Raw genomic sequence first — 26,206 nt, forward strand, 5'->3', positions numbered from 1 at the left:
CGTTCGCTAGCCGCGACAGGACGTCATTAATTATAACGTTTAAATTGCAAATCGGCCACTAAAATATGTCGAGTCCCTGGTGGACCGCGGAGGTTCACGTTTTACATCCCTCGAACACGATGTATGACGCGAATATATTTTATACGCGGGGTATGTAGATAGATATACGCGTACGTGTATCAACCCGGTTCGTTCGGAATCGCGCGCTCGTTACCACGGATCGTACGCTTATCGCGGCGGGGCTAGGGGGAGTGGATTTTTCATGCAAATTTGTTTATAAAATCGATGGTAATTTTTCGAAAAAATGATTATCGTCGAACGTCCGTGGGACGATAATGTTAACTAAACTGGCTGTCCCAGGTGGGGACTTCCGTTAATCACTATCAGACGCGCAATCTGTTGTCAAATCTTGTCGGATACTGTTAGTTGGGAGGTATCTAATCGATTGAAACTCGAACGGGTTACAATCGTTCCCGGCTATAGTTATCAGGAGTTATCGGATCGAGGTAGGTAACAAATTGTGATTTATCGTTCCTGAGAATTCGATGGCTTCGCACGCAAACCCGCGAACTCACCGTCATCGATACGAACGCTACGAATTTCGTTTTCTTATACGCGGTATCGTTTCTGAAATATGGTGGAAACAATTTTCAAGAATCGTTCCACGACCGATGAAAAGAACGTAACAACGTCAGCTTAGGTTGTTTCCGTTCCTCGAAGGGAAATCACGCCCTTTTTGTTTCCGTGTCTCATTAGGACGAGCACGCCCGACCTCGTTATCCCCTAAATCACGCGAGTGTTCTCGGGAACACAGTTAGTATAGCGCGCTGGGGAACTTTTTCACTGGTGGAACGCGTTGTCGTTTCTGTTCGGGAAAGTCCTCGACACGCTTAGCACGCGTTTCACGTCGATTAACGAAAATGTTCGTACGAATTAAACGTTTCGACAATATGAAAAGTCCCGTTGGGAACGAGGTTGGATCGATTCGTTCGATTTCTTCTTTAACGAATAACCAGCCTTACGACGACAGATAAATCTGCGTTTAACCCTTCGACTGCGAGAGACGTACATATACACCTTTGCAAGTCTATTAATGTATACGAAAGGCGTACATATACGCCTCTACAAGTCTCTTAATATATGACGTACATATACGCCTCTATAAGTCTCTCAATATATACGAAAGGCATATTTATACGTCTCGACAAGTCTCTAAATATATACGAAAGGCGTATATATACGTCTCGACAAGTCTCTTAATATATACGAAAGCCGTAGAAATACGCGTTTACAAGTCTACTAATATATACAAAAGGCGTATATATACACCTTTACAAGTCTATTAATATACACGAAAGTCGTGTATAGACGCTCTCGCAAGTGGTACCCTTTTGGTCAATAGTCAGTGGACAACCAATCGCAGCGACTGATACGCGAATATCGCGCCATCTGGGTCTTCTATTATGAGGAATCTATCGTTAAATATTCTACGAAGATCAACGTAAATAAATAATGGAAAAAATTTGCCTTTTGAAACTTTCCAAAGGGTGAAAAGAATCGCCAGTATGATCTTAAGATCGTGACCTCGGACCCCACACCGGACAAAGAAGTAGCAAGGGTTTCTCGAGGAAATGAAAATACCAGCAAGAGCAACACTTTCCAGGGTGTTCAACGATGCGTCCCCCAGGCCGTGCTTCCGTGCGAAAACCATACATCAGAAGCGGAAGAAGAACTCGACTCGATATAAAGCTGAGGATATTAGCATGACAGGCAACCAGCAGCATCAAATTGCTGGACCTAAAAGCCGTGCCAGAAAAGCGAGAGAGGAGCTCCTTTGCTAAATCGTCCGTGCGCTTCTAATGGACTGCCAACGGGGGAAATTTAGTCCCATGGCGTGCGTTCCCTTCATCTCCCCACCCCGTGGCGTTTTACGCTCTCGATCCCTTTCCTGGGAGACGCTACCTTCCGATCTCTCTCTTTCTCTCTTGCAAATTCTTCAGAAACTCAATTGTAGAAATGTTTGTTGCGAAGGTGGACGGATAAAAATTATTGTCACAGGGTCGTTTAAGGGGTAAATGATGTTCAGGGGCGATGGTAGATTCAATTAGAAGATTACGGTACAGGTTGAAGATGTTCCGATGTTTGCGAGGACACAGTAATACCTCTGTATCTGCATGGGATGCATATTCTGTTATTGCACAAAGTATTTATCATTATTAATTGGTGGTAATTATTTATTTGTGGTATTATTTATTACTACTAAAGTGTTTATTATTAGTAACTAATAGTAAGTTATTAGTAATTATCAACATAACAAGTTATTATTAATTATTAGTTCCTTGTCTTAAATTAGCAAATACGATTCGTGGTTCGTGCTATAATTATTAGATGACAACGTAACTTGCATTCATCGATCAAGCTTCGAGTATAATATCAATATCGTGCAATATAGATCGATTCGTTCGATTTCTTCTTTCTCGAATAACCAACCTTGCGTCGTCAGCTACCCTGTGTTTAACCCTTTGACTACGAAAGACGTATATATACGTCAACGATATGTATTTATCATTTCGACACAAAATCAAAGCCGAGAAAAGACATTCGACGGACATCTTAACCCAAGAAATGAAAATTTGAATATTTATGTATCAAAGGGGATGTAATCATAGCTGGTAAAATATTGAACGCGCCATTGTGAACCATTTACGAGGTTAGGTCAGATATTGCAAGCACTGTTGTCGTGGAGTCCTTGCATGGCAAATTAGTCCGCGTTCTGATACGTTCAAGACGTTTTCTCGACCACTTTCTTCGAGCCGAAAAAGCTGCAAGATGCGCTCGAGGTTTGCACGGGCTGTTGCACGCGATACTAATGTCCTCGTTACGTCAACCGAAAAAACCCGTGGACTCTGGCGGAGAAAGGAAGCTGGTCGAGTTGCTTCGTGCCACTCATAATCGGTTTCCTTCGTTTCTCTTGTCCGTGCGGTTATAAATAGACAACGATGAAATGGGAATATTTATGACAGAGGATGTTAAAGACATTAGTAGCTGCTGGCGTTCGAAGACTAATAACGACGGAGCGATAACCTATAATCTGTCGCGCAAGAGCGTTACGTCGATAACTTCTACACGGGGTGAAAACAAAAAAAAAAAAAACAAACTCGATGGTAATGGAGGGAATTAACATACTCTTCGAGGGTATAATGTATCCAAATGCCCTTCGTAAGCGTTCACCCGGTATCTGTCGCTTCATTGTACCGTGCAAAGTGATTTCGTTGTGAATACGATCCAAGTACACGAAGCGACACGAATCAGTTTTTCCGAAAAGTGAATCCTTTTGAATAAATTGGATGCTTCGAAAAGATAACGATCGAAAACAACCGAGCCGGTTTTAGGTTAGTTTTCTTCGTCGGAATAGCCATCTTGGTAATATAATTGAAAATGTATAAGCCTTTATGAAGCAAAAGCTTCGAGGGAAACGTGCTTTTACGATGAAACAATTAACGGGGAAAATGGCGGTCTCCCGCGCCAAAAATCTTAAAGAATAAGTATTCCCAAACGCTGTTAGTCTGCAACGAGTCATTCTGGGGATCAGATATATTATCAGGTATACGCGTAATAATGTTTCGTACGTAACCCCTAATTATTTATTTTCATATTTCATCTTTCATAATTCTCTGTTATAGACAATGGACAATTTGTACTTGTTAAAAGTGAAATTCGATTAGTGATACTCTCTACAACCTGTATATGGATGTGAGAACACAGTAAGAGTTAATCAAACAGTAACAGTTGATCAATCTCTGAAGTTTTATTTTTTTTAATTAAAAACTGTATCAAGGACGTTGTTGTTGGTAGTAAAAATAGTTAAACTGTTGTTGTAACCGTGTTCGGACAGTAGTACTAACCCTATTCGATCCTAGCGCCAACTATAGTCGGCATCCATAATGGTCGACCGCAATGGTCGACGTCCATCTAACGAGGCATCGAACCTAGCGCCAACTACAGTCGAATAATCGCAGTGTTGGATTATGCTCTTACATCACAAGCCATACTATGAGTACCATTACTACTATTATTAATCTTTTTCGTTTACAATTCATAAAAATGCCTCGAGAAAACAATGAAATGTAGTTAAAAGAACAATTACTGCTATTTAGAATCTGGTTCACGTTAACATCCAGAAGTTTCTTTTTTACAAAACTGCGCGTGTATCCAATTATTACAAAGTGTCACGCGCGTATTGTTAGTTCCTTCCTTATAAAAAATAAGTGATTGCAATTTCACCGGTTGAGGCCATCCGATCTTTTTTAACGCACTTTCATAAGTATATTATTCTTGTAGTAAATTTGAGAAACTACATCGACAGAGACGTGTCGAAGAAACGTAGTTTTCTAAAAAATGTTGCATTTTAAAATATATTTCAGACCACAGCACAACTGTAAACTTTTTCGTCGTGTTAGAATAAGAAAAGCGAATCTTGCGATCTCTAGGGAGATCACTGTTGATCGATTGGATCGCACGTTTGGCGAAACAAAAGTCATCGGAAGCGGTTGTTGAATAACTGCCATTTCCGGCCAATGCTGACAGAAAAGAAACGGCGCGTTAAAGAATCATGATGCAAGGTGTTTCAAGGGCAGAAAATGGCACGGTCTTAAGCAACGAAGCGCTCAACTTCCGCGTCAAAGTGGTTACACGGTGAACAGCAATTTTCAGAACTTCTCGAGCTTTAAATAGTTATGATCGAGAAAGAGCGAGCGAGAGAGTGAGAGAGAGGGTGGAAGCGGGGAGTGATAAGAGAATCGTGGCTGTAAAAAGGGGCGCGTCGTAAAGGTGGGCTTTCTCCTTGCATCTTTAGAGCGTAAAAAAGGAAGAAGAAACGGCGCAAACTTTTCCATCCACCTTAGTTCACGCTCGCGACAGGCTGCTTCCTCAATATTTCACTTTCGCGGTTCGCCATCACGTTTCCTTGGTTCCAATAAAAATGTTAATGTCGAGTTTCGAAGCGACTCGATTATCCGTAACGTCGAAGCAAATCGACGACGAACGAACATCAGAACTTTGCTTTTCGTACGATGATCGACTTGTGTTGTTTTTTCAATTTTCCAAGGACTTAAGGTTTCGCGTTAGAAATATTTCAGAATCTCGTTTGGGTCGCACCTCGAGGATTGTAGCTCGATTAAAGGAGCGTCCCAATCGTCACCGGTCGATTTACTTCTTGGATAAAACTCGAACGGTTCGAGTAATCTCGATCGTTTGTATTTTATTTCAAAGTACGAACTCGGGAGTTAATAACGGAATAAGGTATCTTTTAAATAGACACCTCGGTTTTTTTTTAAAGACCACCGATCTTTTCCAAAAATTGTTCACGATCGTGACACCCTGTATAATCGTTGAAACGGTTAAGGATGCTCAGCACGAGGGAATAAGAACGCGGAGAACGCAAGATGGGATCAGGTAGTGTCTGCCAAAGAGAATCAAGTATGCTTTGACACTGGAGACTGACACCCGATCGTTCTACTGGACTCCAGCTCGTCATTCACCGGTGCAGCTCCATTCAAACCGCCGTTTCACCACAGCGAGAATTTTCCTTAACCCTCGTCCAAGTGGCGTGAAGTGGGTGGATCACGGTGAATCTCGCGTTACTCTGATAACCACACCGGTGTACAATGATATCGTCTTCTTAGGGAGATCAAAACTTTAACGCGTCAAAATGGGGGGATCCTCAAGTGTCTCTTTGCCAACCCTTCGGCAATTAGGATTCAGTTAGGGTCCACTTGGAGAGTAGGTAATTTCCTGGGTCTGTCAAGCTCGGTTTACTTCTCCAGAGAAACGTGGTACGTATGTACTAAGTGGTGTTAGAACTAGCTGATTTCCTTCGAGATGTAACCGAGACTTAGCTCGACGAGGTGATCAAATCACTCGAGGACTGTTCCAATCCTGACTGTGGCCAGTTTGTAAATGCTCCCTAACCGGTACAATAAGGAGTTGACCAATCAGTGTTTTCTATAGCGATTAGAATCCTGGAAAGCTCTAAAATTGAATCTTACTAAATAAGGAAAATTTTTCAGAGAAAAGATTCACGCAGACATTTTGCAAATGATAGCTAGGAATCGATTCGGTAGCTAGGTTCGACTAGAGCAATAAAAATCCTGAGAAAGGACTAAAATGAAGTCCTCGTATGTCACAGGAAGTCTTCTAAAAAATTTCTTTTCTCCTGTTTTCAGACAGTACACCGTCCTATCGATTGCTTGGTTATTTGAAAAAAATTGATTTGAATCGGATTCAGTGGTAATATTTCTCCTTTTTATCTTACAGGCAGATCTCTAACAATTAAATATAAAATCATACGTCTTGCACCAGTAGTTTGAAACTTTTTAGAAGCAAACCTTACAGAAAAGAATTTCTGAGCCTGAAATTTATAAGGAGAAATGTTTGTTTCAATTAACTCAAAATCAAGTTGTTTTCATTGATTTTGATTCGTTGAATTTTTCATTCGTCGAGTGTAAAATATTATTTTCTCTTCTTTATTGTACTTTGTGGAGATTCGAGAGCCTTCGGTTCCGCGATGGAATCATTTGAAGACTTCAAAAATCCAAAAATTTAAAAAAAAAAACTATATACTGTATTCTGGTGCTTTCTCGCTTAAAATATCGTTGTTCCATGTGGAACTTTTATCATCTCGGTTATAGTGCCTCTTTGGAGAATATTCAACGCAAGTTTTAACATTTTGCTGTATATAAACTCGAACAACCTATTACTTCTTTCTGTTTTAACTATAGTCGTGGTTCCTTTTCAAAAACACAAATATTTAACGTCCACGAATAGTAGTATTTTAGTTAGAGGGAGTGTGATAGCAAGTGAAAAAAAAAAGATTGTATTAATAAGAAATGAAATTTATTAAAACGTATTAACTAGCTTACATTATTTTTACAATAATGGAAACTTTTCATTTTATGCTGGCTCGACTGAATAATAGAAATGAACAATTCCTTAAGAAATATTTATTTCAACTAAACACAAAACCTGACTCAACTATATAATAGAATAAAGAAATAAAAAATAATAGAAATAAAGAAATAAAGAATAATAGAAATAAGGAAATAAAGAATAATGGAAATAAAGAATTCTTGAAGAATAATTTATTTAAATTAAAAACAAAACCAAACTAGTTTCCCACGTTCGTTTCAAAAGATGATAATGTCTTCGAAATGATCCAATTATTTCGATTATTTATTGTCAGCTTGTTTGGAGGAAACACGTACTCAACTGTGCGCCCTATCGTATCGGTCGTAGTCATAGTAGCGTATTCCGATCATGGTCGTGTCTAGTTCGCGACCGTCGGGTGTCCTCAACCGTACAACCAGGAGACCGGTGTTCTTACTCGATCAATCTGACCATCTGTCGCTGACAATATCGAGGCGATTCGAGCGTGCATAGGGGAATCGGTTCGATCCTCGAAACGCGACTCCTCCGCTTTACACGTCACTGTAACGTTATCCGAAGCGCGGCGAACGGGTTGTCTCGAATGAACATGACATAATTGTGAAAACGAGATAGCCCGGCGCCGATCCAGTTGCTGAAACAACACCGTGGTCAACGGACTCGTATCGTCCGAGTGGAAACGGACTGGAGCCCGTTGAAACAGGACCGCTCTCGGCCGGTGTTTATCCGTAACGCAATGCACACTGGCCCGAGTCCATTTTTACCATTCATTTTCTTCTTTCTTTTTTGTTTTTGTTTTTTTGTATTTTTTTTTTTTTGTCATTTTTGACAGCTCTCGAGTGTGGCGAGCCGATAATGAATCACTGAACGCAGAAAAAGTTGTCGCGCGTTGGGAAACATTTAATTGACGCGGTACGAATCCCCCGGCAATCTTTCGTTCGAATGAATTTCATTCGTTGTCGATGGACGAGCAACTTTCCAACTTTTTCGTCCCGGTTAGGGTCGGTAACATCGTTACGAGATCGCAAGGAAGATTTTCCGCCCCCGAAACACGAGTCTACAGCGCGAAACAAAGTCTTCTCTCGCAAACCTGAGAGATACCGTTTTCTCGAAAACGGATAATAATTGATTGATTTATTTACCGCCAGTAAACCCAAGGAAAATGAACACAGCCCGTGAATCAAAGAGAATGATTAGGGAGGATTGTTTAACTGACGATGAAATTTAACGAAAGATATATTTGAAAAATTTAGGAATACGGAGTATTTATCAGTCGATGTGGAAATGCGAGTAATAGAATCGGAATTAAGAAAGTGAGATGTGTAGCTCTTTGGGACGAGAGTGAGAGCAAACCTGAAAGATCTTGAGATAGCATGAAAATTTACAATAGTTGAAAGTTACCTACTCTCAAATTCATAATTTATAATTTTGAAAGAAAGAGATAAGTCGTGATCATCAACATCCATAGGCGTAGGTTAGTTTATAAGACGCGAATCTTAAGAATCTATGTCGCACTCTCTCGATTAACCGTGTATACAAAATTGATTCGGGTGATCAAATAACAGAGGTGTGTTCAAGTCACGGTCTAAGGAGAGTAGAATATAGTAATCTAATACTCGTTGATAAAATCAAAGTCGAAACGTTTTATAAAACGGTAACTGTTTATAAGCCACGTTTACGGTATTGTACAATAAACAGGATAGAGGTGAATGTACGAATCGAGTTCCAAAGTACTCGATCGTCGAGATTGCAGTTCATGGTGTTCTCCGGTTGCGTACCTCCCCCTCTTCGCGCGATTTTATTAAAGTACGCAAAGATTAAGAAACGGTGGAATTTTACGATGGAAATTCGCCCGATTGAATCCACACGGAGCGGAAACTCAATTCGTAGGGGCGTACGATTTCGACTTTGAAATACGATCGTCCCCTTTTGCAATGGATCGCGCGAATTTATATTAAACGCCCAGCGAATTGCATTATTGGATCCCACGTCGTATCACGATTGCGCGACACGGAGGAAATTCGAGTGCAACCGGTTCTCGTTGTCTTTGCTTGCATACAGGGCACAAAGAACGAATCCTGTCGCGATCCTTGTCCCGAATGATCTACTCGCGCGATACCGGATATCAATGGTACAGGAGAGAGATCCGCGTGACACGGTTCACGCACGGTGTTTTCATTTTTAAAAATCTGTACGGTGGAACATCGATTGCTCGAACCGATCGAGAGATATCTTTGAGAGTAAGTGGTGACTGGAAGTATCAACTTTGCAAATATATCGTCCAGTGACTCGGAAATAAAACAATTTTCGTAAATGGATGTTTAGTCATTGCTGGAGCAAACCTGGGTCTCTTCGGACCCGGAGACTTGCACCGGATTTGGTTATACCGTTGAATATGTATAGATACGATAGATTGAAAAATGTTATTGATAACTTATCTCAACGAGTGACGAAATAACACTGTCTCGAGAAAGTTGTCTGTTCGTGTTTCAATATAAACTAAAGATACTTTCAAAGTATTGAACATGTATTGCAACTCATGTGACGCAAGTTAATCCTTGTTTTGTCACACCTGGGTCTTCTCCAACCCAGAGATTCTTACACCGTTTAGTTATACCGTTGAGTAGGTTGGGTATGGATACAAAATTTCAAGTCAGTCATTATTATCGTCTTTGACTTATTTGGAAATCGATTACAGCCACGTGAACCATGAAATGGTAACGACGAAGCCATTAAGAAACTAGGATTGAAGGGAATAACAGGAATGCTTATTCCGGGGACACTAATAATCCCATTTCCTTGTCTAGAATATCGTTCCACTTCATTAATATCGTTTAGAGTACAAAGGACATTCGGGTTTTCCGAGTCTATCAGAGAAGAGCGGTCGATCCACCCGCTTATTTGAATCGTTGAACACCATAGCCTTTGTAGGCTTGCCATGATCACAATTGTCGAGTGGCGGCGAATTGAAAAAGCGCAATCGAAAGAGAAAAGTACACAGAATCGTAAAATATGATTTTCAATTCGTTCGTGATTAGTAACGGAGATTGAATTTCCAAAATAAAAATATTCGTAATATTTTTATATCGATAAATGGTTCTTCGAATAAATCCAAGAATTATAATCAAGAAGAATAATCGTTTCTGATTGAAATGAAGAGAAATCGGTGAAAACTGCCAACTTGGGAAATCTGTATTTTTTAAACAATTTCAAAAATAGCAAAACGATGAGTCGAACCAGTCTTTTTTTCTCATGGGGTCGTGTACACGGGTCGAAAGCGTCACGATATGGGTTGGACAAGGGTTAACACCTTGGAAATACCTTTTAGAAATTCGATGTAAAATTGAAATTGAAATACAGAGCATTAAAAGTCCTAGTTGGTACAAATTCGTATTTTTTTAAATTTCGATACGGTAATTCGAATTTTACATCATTACTGTGCAAAATTTTGATAACAATCGACATTCGTTTCTTGTTAATATTTTTAAAATATTCAATTTCAAAGCATTCTCCTTTTGAACGCTTCTGTAGAGACCAAAAATGTTTAAATATTTAAGCGCCTTTTTAAACACGGATAAAATTTTAGACAAATGCTAGTTTTGGATAATGAAATAAATCGTTGAATACCATTCTGTCACAATGACACACGAAACGTGAAACGAGGAATAGAATTTTAAATTTACCGAAGAATTTAAATTATGCGATAATCTACTTACACATTTGCGTAAAATTAGAAAGTACGGAAACAAATCTCGCATTAATCATTACGATTAATAGATTAAATCTAATGAATGAAAAGGACGTGTATTGAAGAATTCTATAATGTTACACAAATCAAATAATCTACTTATCAAAATCCACCGAAATAAATAAAGTAACTGCTTTTAAAATTATTCCAGTTTCTCAACTGGAAAATGTTCCATCGCGTACAGAACCACGTTATGTAGGCTGTATTAAATATGCATTGTTATGTCTGGAGAATACTTACAAAACTCGAAGTATGAAAATACCGAAATAACGTTTCGAGAAGATAAATAAATAATTAGGTGAAACCTTTATAGAAAGCATTGATAAATAACTCTCTTGTTTTACATACGAGATTTGGTGTCTCGTGATTAGTAAAATCGGTAATTATTAATTTTCTGTTTGTTCTATACTGTGTTACACATTTTGAACAGTTGCATAAAGATTACACCGGGTCGATGAAAATTTGAAAGATGTCGATCTCGGTTTTGGTATTTTTCCGAAATAATTCCGGTTTTAGTTCTCTGTATTCTATAATAAAAAAAAAAAAAAAAAAAGAAAATCATTTCGAAACAAAATAAGCCGAAAATGTGAAATAAAATTTCCTCGTCGGACTTTTCGTTTCCATGAAAATCGGCGTTGAAAATCACTGCGCAAGCCCGGTGCACGCTCACCGGATTTCGAACTCGATTTTCTCGAAGACCGAGCATCGTATGAAAAAAATTTATTCTACGTTTTCTTTTCATTTTTTGTTCCCCGAAAATCCTGTTGCCACGAATTCGCGACATATTCCGTACGAGACACGTTACGCTTTTTTCTTCGCGAAGATCGATCGCGCGCCAAGCATGAAACAATAATCGGTTGAACGATTTCGAACGCTCGATCGAAAATTTGCAAGTAAGTTTCAATTTTTCTTCTCTGTTTTTGCGTAGCCTGCACCTCGACGCAATTCAAATGCAGAAACGGCCAGTGCATCGATAGCGTCGTGCACTGCAACGGAATCCAGGACTGTCACGATGGTTCCGACGAACTCAACTGCCGTGAGTATATTATAAAAAAAAGAAAAGAAAAAAAAACAGAAAAATATTAATCATCATTGTTGTTCCATCAGAATTGTTATAACGTTTCTCTGTTAACTTGAATTACGCTCGTCCACGTCTGTCTGTCCGTGTATACATTCGTCGATCACATCCGCGTGTTCGTTTCGATTTTGCATGCGGCATGGGTTTTACGGAAATGTGTCAGCTGTCGCGCGGTTTTAAAAATGAATCTCGCGGAAAGGCTGCCGCGTTTTGTGTATAATTTCGCTTAATCGCGATCGAGTGCTATTAAAACTAATTTTATTCGTTTGCACGTTAAACAATTTATTCACCGAGTGCCTTGAAATAGTGATTTCGTCGTTCAGATCTCTGCTACACTATTGATCTGTCGAACGTTGAATGTTAATAGATAGCGATGAGTCCAAACCGGATTGTTTGTCGCGCCGTGACGTTCTTTTCTGCAATATTCACGATTGCCCTTTTCGCGTTCTGGCACAGTTCGAAAATTCAAAAGTATGTTAGAATTTTATTCTTTCGTTTGTTTTCCATCGATCCGTCTAACGTGAACGTACCAGGGAGCAATGGGTCCGATTCTCCGTGTAACGCGTACAATGTACTCCGGCAACTCGAAACCGATGGTAACTCGATTATTTTTAATCGAGGGGTACATAAAATCCAGCGACGTCAACAACATTTATAGGAGACAATTTAAAACGATAAAATACAGTGTGATCTCGCTGGTTCGTTTTATCGCGGGCCATCATTAAGTTTGCATGCGGCCACGCCGGAACTAATCGCGAACGAGGAGGTATTACGATGAGCTCAATAATTATAATAGCTGTGACAATAACAATAGCGTGCACGAAACAAAAAAAAAAAAAAAAGAAGAGGGGGTTGGCCTCGCGTTTTCAGGCCGTTGCACTTGTCACTCCCCACACGACTTGCTATCCGCCTCTTCCTGTACCCCTAACCCCTTATTATTTCCATCGCCCTTTCGCGAGGTTCTTCGATTCGTTTACATTTCATAAATTGGAGTGAAAGGGTAGCTTTAATCGATAATGGGGACTATTAGCTATTGTAGGGGTCGATAAGATAGTATTTGATACTGTCAATTTGATATTTGGTAGTATTCGTACAGATACTTTTGTAACGAATATTCTATCGATACCGAGGTGTTTTTGTTTCGTTTACATTTCACAAATTGGCGAGAGAGAACAATTTTGATCGGTAATAGGGACAATTAACTATACACGATACCCAAGAAATTTGAAAGGAGAATATTTCAGAGGAGGTGTTCATAATTCTCGGAATTGTAGGTATTTGGTATTAATTTTTCGTACAGATAAATTTGTACGTTTTGTGATTCGTTTACATTTAATGAATTGGAGAAAAAAACGAGCAACTTCGACCAGTAATGGGGATGATTAGCTATCGTAGGGGACAATTAGATAGTACTCAATACCATCGATATGAAATTTGGTAATATTCGTATAGATACTTTTGTCATGAATATCGATAACGATTACATCAAGTAGACATCGATGCTATTGTGATAAAAATAAAAAACGAAATCCACCGGGTACTATATAATCGTACCAATGAAGAAAACCTTTCGTGCTATCTTACTGGGTCAAATGTTATAGTTGTTCTTCGTACACATTCTACTCATGCGTAGTAATATACACTTCGTGCAATGCAAAGATTTCATTTTATTTTCGAGCGTTTATCGATACTTTCGCGAACTATCGAACGCGTACCTTCGAGCAAGTATCAAATGCGTGTAAAATGGCAATCAATGTTTACCAATATTAACTTGTCATCGTAAAATGACAATATTTCATAATGTTTGACATCAAAATTACTTTTCGCAGAACTTTACTCTCGAAACTCGATAATAAGAATTTGTTTCTCTATATTCAATTCGATGGCGGAGGGTAGTGTAACGATAAAAATTCGGGACGAGCGGTAAAATTAAACGACACGCTTAATTTCCCCTTTGTACGAAAGAAACCGGTGCTCGAGCCGGCGTCGAAACAATCCTCGTATTTTTCCAAAGAAATTGGCCCTGGGTGGTCGAATTTCGTCCAAAAAAAAAAAAAAGAAAAAAACAGTGCCGCTCGTAAAATCGAGCATGCTCGAACGACAATGTTGTCGGTGCAGAAATTAAGTTTCATGGTCGTTCTCCAGAAAAGAAAGAAAGAAGAAAAAAGAAAAGAGAAACACGTGCACCGACCGACGAGTTTACATCTCCTTTCGCCTCGACGCGGAAATAATTCCAAAATTAAACACATGTTGCATCAACGTCCGTCTCGCTACGAATTAGCTGGAAATCGCTCGACAATGTTACAACGCTCGTCGTTTCTACGCGTTGCCCGGGGGAAAAGCAATTTTCATCTCCGTTCTCCGTTCTCGTGCCCCTGGCCCACGGGTTTCGGGGGGATTCTCTTATATTTTTTATTTTTTTTCATTTTTTCTTTTTTTTTTTCGCTCCCCACTTTTTTTAATTCGTCAACGAACTTCATTAGCGGCATTAATATCGACGCCGCGGGAACGAGCGACGTTCCGCGCCGAATTTCAAGGCAGCGGTTGCCGAACGAGATTTACTCGCGTTTATTAAGCCGCCCTAATAACCGGCTGCAATTTTAATCCGACGTTAATCTCCAACGGGTCTGCTCGGCCCTTTCGCGGCCTCGGTCCAGGAATTTCACCCGTTTTCGCCGGTTTAATCCAATTCTGATTCATGGTCGGGGCTCCTCCGCGCCGCGAAATCGCGCGGACACGCGTGTCACGCCGATTTTTCGTCGCTCAAAAGGGCGTTTATTTTGACGTTCGCTGCGGAACGACAGCATGGACCAGGAACGGCTAACTCGTCCCCCGATACACTGGGATTCGGTTATACAGGGCGATTGAAAAACGAAACACCGAAGAACAAAGTAGCCCCTCGATTGTTCGTTCTAATGGGGGGTACAAGGTTCGTTGAACGATCGTGAAGGTTGGAAAATTTGGGGATGAATTTTCTTAGGACGAGTGAAAGGTACATATGGTACCATTTTCAGAGTACAATGCATTCTTTGTTTAATGTACATTTGTACAACAAATATCACGAATATTTTCCTAGTTCAATTTTGGGTAGAAAGTATTCATTAATTGTGACACAAGGTTGATACAAGATTGGTTGAACAATCGTGAAGGTTGGAAAATTGGGGGATGAATTTTCTTAGGACGAGTGAAAGGTACATATGGTACCATTTTCAGAGTGCAATGCATTCTTTGTTTAATGTACATTTGTATAACAAATATCACGAATATTTGCCTAGTTCAATTTTGGGTAGAAAGTATTCATTAATTGTGACACAAGGTTGATACAAGATTGGTTGGACAATCGTGAAGGTTGGAAAATTGGGGGATGAATTTTCTTAGGACGAGTGAAAGGTACATATGGTACCATTTTTAGGATATAATACATTCTTTGTTTAATGTACATTTGAATAACAAATTTCACGTCTAGTTAAATCTTGTGTAGAAGCGAGAATAGAAAATTTCCGCGGATACAGTTTATTGACCGATACAATTAAAACATTACCGATCCGTTTAAGATTTTGTTTTTCTCGCAAACGGATACGTTGCCGTGAATAAAGTTTAAAATTTAACTTCTATAAATATTGAATTCGAAAGAATAAACATTACGGTAAGAGAAAATATTTTATGACCATTTCCCGAGTATTTGCTTTATGTAACGTCAAGTTGGAGATTCAGTATCATCAAAGATTGCAGTAAAACAATGTTTACCTTTTACGTCTGGACCCAATTAACATGTTTATCAAGGAGTGTTTATCGGCGCAAATAATGACCCTCCGCATTCGATCGTTTATTATGTACGTCTTTTATTATCGAAGCTATCGAAATTGCGATATTGAAAACTTTATCGACATCGATTTGCAACTTGATGTTGCGCAAAGAAATTTCTTTAGGATTTAGTCATCCAGAAAAATTTCAGTAGTTTCACTGACAATTTTGCACACTTTTGATTTTTGGCATAAAAAGTATGACATTCGAATTCGTATAGATTTTGTACGTAACAATTGTCCGGACAAGGCATGATTTCCAAGTCTTTGAATCCGAAACGAATGTACAAGTTCCTTATTCAGTCTGTTCGCAATTCGTTCTACGAATAAACGAACACGAGCGCGAAAACACAAGATACGTTTTCGTGATCACAAAAATATCTTTCCAACTAATTACCAATGTATGCGCTTCAATTAGAAAGGTGCATTCTATGTCGGTTCGATGGTGGTGAACGATGGTGCCAAATAGGTCGAGACGAAGTATTATAAAATCAATTGGATTTAGTTAGTGAAGTATTAAACGAAGTTCTACGTCGGTTCGAATTTCGATTGGACAAAATTAAACTTTCAATCGGACGAGATGTCCAATATTATCCGGCACCCACTAATTTTACCATTACTCGAACAAATGAGTACCTTAGGAAGGGAAAGATCGAGCAAATGTTTCGATCGATAACGATTCACCGATGAATTCGATAAATCGTTCGAATCACGAAACAAAGATTCTTCTCGATGAATCTGCGATCACGTTTTTTCCACGAATGTCGAAAAAAAAAAAAGAAAAAAAAGAAATACGTATACACATATGGAAAAAATGTTGAAATTAATTAAATTCCGATGAATCAACGGAAACGAAGAGAACGTGAGCCCGTTCGTCGACCGGTCGAAATCCGGTTACGATTTAACGCGATTTACCGAGACAAGTGCGTGCCTTTTCGCTCGATCGGCGAATATAAAGCGAGCATCGCGACCTCGAAATTGGCAAACGCGCCCGCGAGAAGCCACGCGACGCGTGACACGCCTCGCAACAGGAAGTTCGAACAGATTCTGCGGATTTTCTGACATCGCCACGGGTTCAAGGCCCGCCTCGCCCATCGTTCTGAGGTAGAATCGCAAACTGCTCGTCCGCGACAGAATCTCTCTCGATTTCAAGCGCCGAACTCGCGAGCACCAATCGCGACACTCGTCCCCGTCGACTCGACGTCACTTTTCCAAATTCTACTCTTCGACTCTCTTCTATAAAAAAAAGAAAAACAAAACCGCTACGTGTGTTGCAAATTTCTTTTTTATCGCACATCGACTACATTTCGATATTAACCCTCGACCGGAGCGGCGACACGTCGCGTTGATTACGCGTAATTTTTTAAAATTCTAGCTCCCCTCTTGTTCGAAAAACCGGTGCAAATTTGTTGCAAATTTTTCATCGCCCATCCAGAAAACTCCAATCGATCGAAATCAATCCTCAGCCGGCGCGGTGACACGTCACGTTGATTACGCGTAATTTTTTAAAATTCTGGTTCCCCTCTTGTTCGAAAGAACGGTGATGTTTGTTGCAAATTTTTTTATCGCGCAATTTTCACCACGAAATTACGATCGATCGAAATCAACCCCTGAGATGACCTCGCGTCGCGTCGACTTGGTATAATTTTTTTAATTCTACTTTTAATTCTGCTGCTTACAAAAAAAAAAAAGAAGAAAAAGAAACCCAACATTTGTTGGAAATTTTCTGTCGTTCATCGATAAAGTTCTAATCGATCGAAATTAACCCTCAGGTGGTGCGGTGTCGCGTTCAGGTGATTTGATGCAATTTAAAAAATTGCACTCGCCGCCTGGCTTGTTTCTTGTTTGAAAATACCGTGACATTTATTGCAAATTGTTCTGTCGATAAGGTTCCAAGCGATCGAAATTAATCCTGTGATGTCAATATCGTAACGCAAGTAATACGAGGATATTTGTGAAGTGCAAGTAAAATCATACCAATTAATAATCAATGATAACTCCTGCTTCGTATCTTTTGTTCAGATCTATTGTTAAATATTCGTACATACTTGTTTGCTTTCGTACGTACCGAGTCATTCTACGCTATCTAACAATAATACGACAGTATCACCGAGGTCTCATTGTAAAACATGATTTAGTAAATAAAAAGTATACAATATTTCTATTTTTCATTAGTATTTACAGTAATCGGATTATCTTGATTTCTGTCAAGTATATCTTTCCTCGAACAAACTTTTATAATATTGCATCAAATATTTTATAGAGAAAACAGAATCGGAATGAAACTTATTGAAAAATCTCTAACAAAGACACCACTCTATCGTTATTATTTTTCTAACAATTGTTTTTCTACAAACTATAACCGTTGAACTAGCAACTCGATAAGAACGAACGTCTGAAATAGCGAGTAAAAGTTATTTCAATTTAAAAAAGAAAAAATTCAAATACAATTTCTCCACTTCTTGGACAAACGAATTTCAAAAACGATTACAATTTACAATCGGGCCGTACGAAAATTAATTAAAATTACTGCCGCGTGTGTAAAATATACCAATTCCAAATATGAAATGAATAAAAACATTAATTCCAAAAAAAAGAACCATTAGATCACACGTGGAATGAACTTGCAAGGAACCTGTACGAAATTGTTTGCGATCCGACGAACAGCGGTTACACTTGGAATTTCCCGCGACGTTTGAATTGTTTGAATTTTTTCCACAACCACGTATACCGAGAAGGATCAATTTCGAATCGTGGTCTCGTGACGACGAATGGAGTTGTCGCAGCAACAGTCTAAGGGTTGACGAAAGTGGAAATTCCACGCGTTTGTCGGTAATCAGGATATTGTGACGGCGGCCAGGAAGGATTATCGAGAGGAGAATCGATCTCTCGAGGAACAATGCGCGTCGACCGTGGCAGTACCTCGATTTTTACAATACGGTATCGCGGAGAACGGAACGCATTGTTCAGCGGTGTTGTCGGTGACCTATTTCTTTTTCGCGCGTTCGGTTACCTTGATCTTATCGGCGTGATAACTTACACGTGCATTTTTCGCGATCTAATCGCCACGGAGGAATAATTCCCGTTGAAAATTCCGGGCTGAGGTCGTAAACTATGCCCAGCGTCAGATTGCGGGACTCTATTCGTCAAAATCCGCTGGAATTGCCGCGATCGCCAACAACGAATCGTTTGGACGAACATTCGTTCGAAACTGTGCCGAAATTGTGAAATACGTTAGAACACCTCCATCATCGGTACTAATAGGGGCACGAGACATTTCGAACGATGGAACTCGTTGTCCCGGCATTGATCGTTTCGTGTAAACGTGCTACGAACATCGAGGACAGAGAACAAAAATAAGCAACGGAAATTATTTTCTTACCAATCACCGATCTTTGTATCATTTACGTCGATACGAGAACTTTTTGTACGTTTAACCACCTGGAATTGAGTCTCTCTTCCAAAAGAGACTTGCAATTCTTTGATTTGATGTTAGGAATACTTCGAAGGTGTTTCCAACATCGGTAATTGTATTGGATTGTTCGGAAAGTCATTTCGTTTTCCAAAATGGAGAATATATAATTTAATAAAACGTTTATACACTCTAAAGAAATCGTGTTTCATTTTCGCCAAAAGAAAAACGAAACGACTTTCCGAACAACCCAATAGCTTCTTTGATATAATAGGTTGGTCGATAAATATTGTCGTTCAGTGAGAAATGGAGCTATTAAGTTCGACGTTTTATTTTTCTAATGATGGAACTACCGTTTGGTACACTTGTTCAAAGTTGAAGTACCATAGTATTTTTTTACAATGATCTTCGAACGTCAGATTTCGCGCGATCGGTGAATTAATTTTGATCGGGATTACGAATCGTGAAACGTTGACTGAAATTTCGCGTGGTTAACGGGTCTCGGTTAATAACTCCACGGTGGTGATACGTGTGCGTATCAGGTACCGGGTGTCCGAAACGTAAACAACGTGTAAAGCGGAGCCCCTTGACGTTCACGGAATCGGAAAAAAACCTTATTCGGGGAGCACGTGGCGCGCGAACAGTCGCGAGCAATTAGCGAAAACAAAGGTGACCTAGCGCGTTTGAAAGAATCAAATTCAATGTTTCCCTACGCTTTGTTCAAACGAATTCACTTTTGTGGTTTGCAGCCGTCGACACGCGAGACGCGCGGCTGGCTCTCACGTGTACGCGTTACGTATTCGCGGTAATTACAGCAACGTGTCCCCGTGTTTCCATTAAACGGCTACGTTTACGCGATACATTTCCACGTTTTTTTTTTCCCTCCCTTTTTTTTTCACCCCCTGAACGTCGACTCCTTTACACGCGAAAACCAGCGACACGCGATCGGGAGGAAACGCATTACGAGCGCAGATCCGAATTAATCCGACTGATCGGTGACGAGGGTGGGGAAACGAACCGTATTTCTGTCGTTATCTACCATTGCGTTTCAATTGTTCGAACTTCCGAGGTGGTGCACAGGTCGTTTCATATGGGAGATGGTAAATAAATAAGAAGAGAGAATTCTCGTCGACTTGTCCGGGATCCGTGTTCAGATTATCATTCACTTTATCAGGTATCTTGGAAAGTTTGTTTTATCTTTTTGCAAAATACTGTGTCTCGTGTCTAGAGGGTGTCCCGATCGTCACCGGTCGATTCACTTTTCCAATAAAACTTAAACGGTTTAAGTAACCTCGATCTTTTTCTTTTCATTCAAAAGTACAAACTTGGGAGTTGATAACAAGGTATCTTCCAAATCTTTTGATCCAACGGTTGAAAATTTTTTAATTATACTACAACAAGAATTGGGGAGTCTGGAATCTCTAGTCGCCCAGGGCTCGGTAATTTCTAGGAACGATACTGATAGAGAGAATCGAATGGTAGGGGAAGCTGATCTCTAACCTTGAGCGGCCAATATATTTTCCTCTCGCACCGGAACGATCAATTGATCATTTCCAATGTAGGTTTCGAATGAACGCAAGGAACATACTTAATTACGCTTAACCCTCTGACGACCAACGCTTCTAGCAGCCTATGGTTATCGCGTAGGCATCGATAACCATACCTGGTTCAGTATAGGCTCTATCTTTTTCTAGTTCGTCGTTCGATCGATCGATTTATCAATCGTGAAATAAACGGTTCGCGGCTTAAATTATTCGTCGCGAGTCGAGAAAATAGCTTTGCAAACGCGATTCGAAACAGACTTAGATCCGTTCTATACAAAGCGATAAATTGGGTCGAGTTTACGCTCGGTTTGGATCAATTTTCCATGGTTCGATCGTCTAGGCGCGATACAAATTCTTCCCAGAATTCTCTCTCTCTCTCTCTCTCTCTCTCTCTCTCTCTCTCTCTCTTACTCTCTGTTCTTTCTTCTACCACATTGAAGATTCTCGCGAGACGACAGGTTCCTGACCAGGGTCTGAGAATTTCGAGTCGAAATTCTGAACACGAAGGGTTGCAGAAGCTTTCGTTTCACGGCGGGCAGAGTCCGCGAAGTTCATTCTTTCGAGTGCACTCGGTTCGACGAGTCATTCATCCTCGATCGTTAGCTAATTGCCGCCGTAAATTAGAGCCGCGTAGTCCTCCACCTCCCCACCCGTAACTCCTTGTTCATTTATAATCTCTTCCGCGAAATTTCCTCGGGTGCGTGTTAATTAATGGCCGCCTCCCGGGGGTTCGCCGTGCTCCTCCATCTGGCCGGCTAATTAATTCTCTACGACTGCTTTTCTTCCTTTCTCGCGCCGTCTCGCGTCTTTTCGCCCATCGGAGCCGGAATTCGGTCCGACATCCGGCCCGCATCGTCGATACCGGACCGTTCCTCTTCCGGAAGCCAAACCCTCCACTCGTAAATCTGCGGAACGCTTCCCGGAGATCCGTTTTCCCTTCGAAAAGGAAGCAACTGCTCGAGAAGTTTCATACAGTCACGGGGAACCGGGGAATCGAGATCGATATGTATCAGTATCGTTCCGAGTGTCGAACGAAACGATGTCTCGTGCAACGTAGGGTAATTCCGGGCTGGGTGTATCGTTTTTATAGACGTTTTTTCAAAATCCCCTCGACGTGTCGTATATTTCGAAGATACCCGGGTGTTTCGCTCATCGAGTCGAATTATCTTTTCCACGGTGTGTAATCGCACTTCTATGGTAGGTAACACTTTCGAGGGAGGAGAGCAAAGTTTGGACTTTGGTTCATCTCTTCATCTTCGTTACTACGAGCGAGACCATTTTGTAAATATCGACCGAACAATAACAATTCGTTGGTTCTATATTTATAGAGAATTATCTCTTCTAGGGCATACACTAGTGAGACGAATTGTACAACATTTTTAAAAACATCTCGAATTTGAACGTTTTGTAAAGATCAACCAAGCGCTAACAATTTGTCGTTCTGTATATTTGTGTTGAATTACCTGTTCTGTGACGTACAATTGGCGTGTACGATGTCTCTGGAAATATGTACAGTAAAATTTTCGATCGTTGTAGCAAGAGTTGTATTCTTTCGATAAATTGATCCGTAACCGATGCTCTTTATCGAACGGAAAATAATTATTTCGATTGTTACTGTCGTACCAGGCTTGAAAATGAACAGAATAAATATACGTTTCCAGATTCCTTGCAACGTACGTGTCACGTAAAAATTTGTCTTTTATCCACCAGGATGGAAAATATCCATTTTGGAACGGTACCTTTTCACCGGGGACCATTGTTTCGATACAATATTTGCTTCTGGACCAGGACTCGTAGTCCTGGACGAAAATTTCGCGTTCTGTATCGATGACTCGCTGTCAGTGTACGTCTCGCATTAATTGTGCATCTCTCTGTCTTTGTCTGCCTTCGTTAAAGTGTCCATTCTCTGTGTCTCTCATCGAGCTTTCATCTTGTGTCGTTTCTTGTTCAACGGGGTCTGTTCGAATCGTTGGAAAATGTCTATCATCGTGTCATCGATGTTGAAACGTTCTCGAGCTATCAGATCGAATTGTTACGATTCTTGCAGCCTGCAGAGACGACCAATTCGAATGCACACCAGGGTTTTGCGTGCCACTGTCCAGACGCTGCGATGGGTTCATGGATTGTAACGATGGAATGGATGAGAAAAATTGTTCGAACACGAGTACGAGAATAACGCACTACGAGCTAAATGGGATACCTCGAGGGGGAGAACTTACGAATTTACATTTCCCTTTTACCTGCGACGCATGAGAATGAAAAGGAAACGCGCTTGAATTTTTGTTTCTCGCGAATGGAGTATAATAATCGATCGCTTTGTGGCATGCGACTTTGCAATCATTACGAAACGTACCGATGAAATATCGAATTGACCCTATCGTGACAAATGCACTTTGAGACAAATGTTACGAAACGAAGAAATCGTTTGTGAATTAATTTTCTTTTTTATATTCTTCATCGTAAAGTTTCATGGACCGGTGTTAAAAATAATACGAAGGAACAACATTTAGCATTTACATAGACAGACCATCAGTTTCTTTTTTTTTTTCGAACATAAATACTTGCATAAACACTGTAAGTCACGATGCACGAATCTGTCGATAGTTTCTTCTATTTGTACCAATGGATCTGAACCATTTCACGAACAATAATTCCGAATTGTCATTACTCCTGAAGTAATTTTCCAATAAATTGAATCGATTTGATCGATTTCGTGGAACTTTAAACCACTTTGTAGCAGTCCATTTAACGCGCTCCTTTGAAAACTCTGATCAACTTTCATTAAACGAGCAGTTTCTTACACGATCCGCGCGAAAAAAGATTATTTTCGTTTAAAACCGTCCTGCCGCTTCTATTTTCGAGACCCAATTCATTTTTAATTTCAGAAACGGTATGAAACGAATTGTAATTAAAGAATCTTTTGCACGATCTGGTTCACCAAACACTTTTGTAGCGTTAATTTACATCTGGACTTTTTTAAATATATGAACCACTCTTTGTTTCCCGTTCTCAGTTGTACGCTGACTTCTTGCCATATTTAATTAACTTTATATAAAGAACCTCACTCTCGAACCATGTTAGAGAGAAGGCTAAATTTTCTTAAAAAATATTTATTTACATTGTGCACTCGACTTGTTCCAACAGTTCTTTACGTTTCTTAACTTTTCTTTTGTTTCTTCGATACAGCATCAATCATAGTATTTACACACAAGTATATACGAATAAAAAACACACACACTTTCGATCAGTGTGTGAAATGTGTGAATTCTAATCCATGTATCTCGAAATGTTGGGAATACACGGTAATTGACAAACGATTACTTTGTTTCTTAATGTTCATTGAACATTGTTTCGGAGTTACGAGGCAATCTTCTTATTTCTGCAAATCAGAAGATACATAGTTCAATATTTCGCATGGTTCATCATCGTACCACGTAACACATCGGAACAGAAAACTCAGAAATTGTGTTCGTTCGCTATGATCGAGACACCATAAACGCAAGACTCGACTCTCGGCAAGCACCTACGCGTAGGTGTAAAATTACTTTCTCCCATGACACGCGAATCCTGAATTATCCTGCGTGTCCCTCGGTAACCCTTGCTCGATAAATTACAACCATCGAACGAGCCACGTTTCGACAACAGAGAAAACTAATTTTCTCTCAACATTCCGAGCGTTTTCGATGCTCGAGAGGCTGGCCTAATCCCAAAGGATTACTGCGAAACGATTACGTACCGGATGTTTCGCTCGCCATTACGCTATACTTTCGAAAAGATATCTTTCCAGTCGTAAGCTGAGTGACATCGACTGACTTGACATCTTTTTCGAACGATAAATATTGAAAAAGTGTTTTCAATTAATACGAATCGTTCGTAACTTTTGCAAGTATCCCTTAAACCGATTCTACTACTAAAAGCTAATTTCAAGTTGTTATTTGAAATATCGCTCGATATTTATAAATATTATTAACTAGAATTTGATTTAAGTTACTAAGATAGATTTATTATAAGACTAGAAAATCTACTGTAAAACTTTTCGTTTGGTTTTCGACTTATGTTTATTAGTGTTATCCTCTTTCTTCGAATTTGGATGAAACTTTGCAAGTTTGTAAAGCAATCGAAAATAAGAAATACGTATTTTGTTTAACTACGATAATTCAAGTTTAAGGGATGAAATTACTCTTTAAAGTTTCATTCTTCGACCCCTTTACCGATACCAATACTGTCTTGAGAAATATTAGAGATATCAATTTTTAAAATGAACTTTTTGTACTTTTCGGTGGAAAATAACATTTTTCACGCCAATTTGGTGATTTTTTTGCGGAAAAAGTATACATCGTAATTAAACTATTAGTTAATGATTAACGACAATCGGACAAAATCCTTCAAAGGTCCTTCGACATTTTGGTATCGAGTTATGCTACTTACCGGGTCAAAGAACAAGATTTATAAACACAACACGGTATATCTAGAATTTCGCCTTCGAATATTTCTGAAAATACGCATAATTTTGCAACGTATACCTAGTCGGTTATTTCTACAGTCACGACAAGGTTTGTGTATTTTATCTATTGCTTTTTTATGTTTATGCGCGTCGAGTACTCGCTCCTCTCCGATATGCACATGGTGGTCATCTTGGTTCTCTTTTATAAATGGTATTTACAAGCCTCTACGTCGATTTTAATGCTCATAACCGTCGTAATATACTGTAGAGATATACTGTCATCGTTAACAGTACACGTGGCAACATCTGCAGTAATTTCGATGATTTTTATAGCACTTGAAGGCGTTTTCGGTGAAAGTGCAACTCGCTCTTCACTCGAGCGTTACCATTTTCATTATTGTTTCGATTATACATCGATGCATCGTTCGAATGATTCTTTCTTTTTTGAAATTTTCAGAAACAGACTCGATTACCCTAATCGTACCATAACCTAACCTTCTGTGTCAAGTACATCGTGGATGTTTCGCGAACAACGTTCCAAAAATGAGGCTTTGCCAAAATGACGTTTTTCATTCATTTTTAATAAACTATCCCGACGAACAGCAAGACGACACGGTGACTCGAGCCAGACGATCAAGTAACTCGTAAATTGAAACTACCATCCCCGAACGGGGAACTAAAAAGCAAAATTCGTTCTCGCGCAATCCGGTGCAATGTATTGCAACCGCGTTTGTCGTACATTATGCAATACACGTGGTCCACCTTTGAGATTAAAATTCTCAAGTATTAACGTTTCTTGTCTTCGTTTGGGCGTGTCTCCCGAAAAATACACACCTTTGTAATATTTTCGCGATGAAACTGTGCACAGAGGTGGAGAATATTCTCGAGAACTTTTACCCGCGAAAAATGAAATTTGTTCAAAGAATTCGTTCCCTCGTCCACTTGAAACACTTGAACTTAAGCGACAGTGGTTAAACAAAATACGTATCTTCGTTTTTAATCGGTCTGTGAACTCGAGTAGCGAAACTTGAACGAAAATTAGGGGATAAGGGACACTTGACGAATGTTCATTCCGAGAAACGTTTATTTTCCCCCGTGGAAGATCACGAGTCTGAAGACCGAGATTTTTTCAAACCAATGTTTACGGTGTGCAAGACGATAAGTTTGCACAGGGTGTCCATCGAAGTTGAGATACGTGCTTGAGAGGCACCAATTTTCAAGGACACCCTGTACGC

At 39.8% G+C, this 26,206-nt stretch overlaps 1 protein-coding gene across 32 annotated transcripts in view; it reads left to right on the plus strand.

The window, feature by feature from the left end:
* Trol (terribly reduced optic lobes) overlaps nucleotides 1-26,206 on the plus strand; it is a 229,416-nt gene that overhangs the window by 158,096 nt on the left and 45,114 nt on the right. For 23 of the 32 annotated variants that reach the window (XM_076324616.1, XM_076324625.1, XM_076324615.1 and 20 more), the window contains 2 exons: nucleotides 11,619-11,726; nucleotides 22,575-22,691. In XM_076324616.1, coding sequence (XP_076180731.1) covers nucleotides 11,619-11,726; nucleotides 22,575-22,691 — 225 coding nt within the window. The remainder of the gene's footprint in view (nucleotides 1-11,618; nucleotides 11,727-22,574; nucleotides 22,692-26,206) is intronic. The other 9 variants (XM_076324623.1, XM_076324622.1, XM_076324630.1 and 6 more) reach the window with 1 other exon arrangement.

Source organism: Ptiloglossa arizonensis, chromosome 12 (assembly GCF_051014685.1).
Source record: "Ptiloglossa arizonensis isolate GNS036 chromosome 12, iyPtiAriz1_principal, whole genome shotgun sequence".
Classification (NCBI taxonomy): domain Eukaryota; kingdom Metazoa; phylum Arthropoda; class Insecta; order Hymenoptera; family Colletidae; genus Ptiloglossa; species Ptiloglossa arizonensis.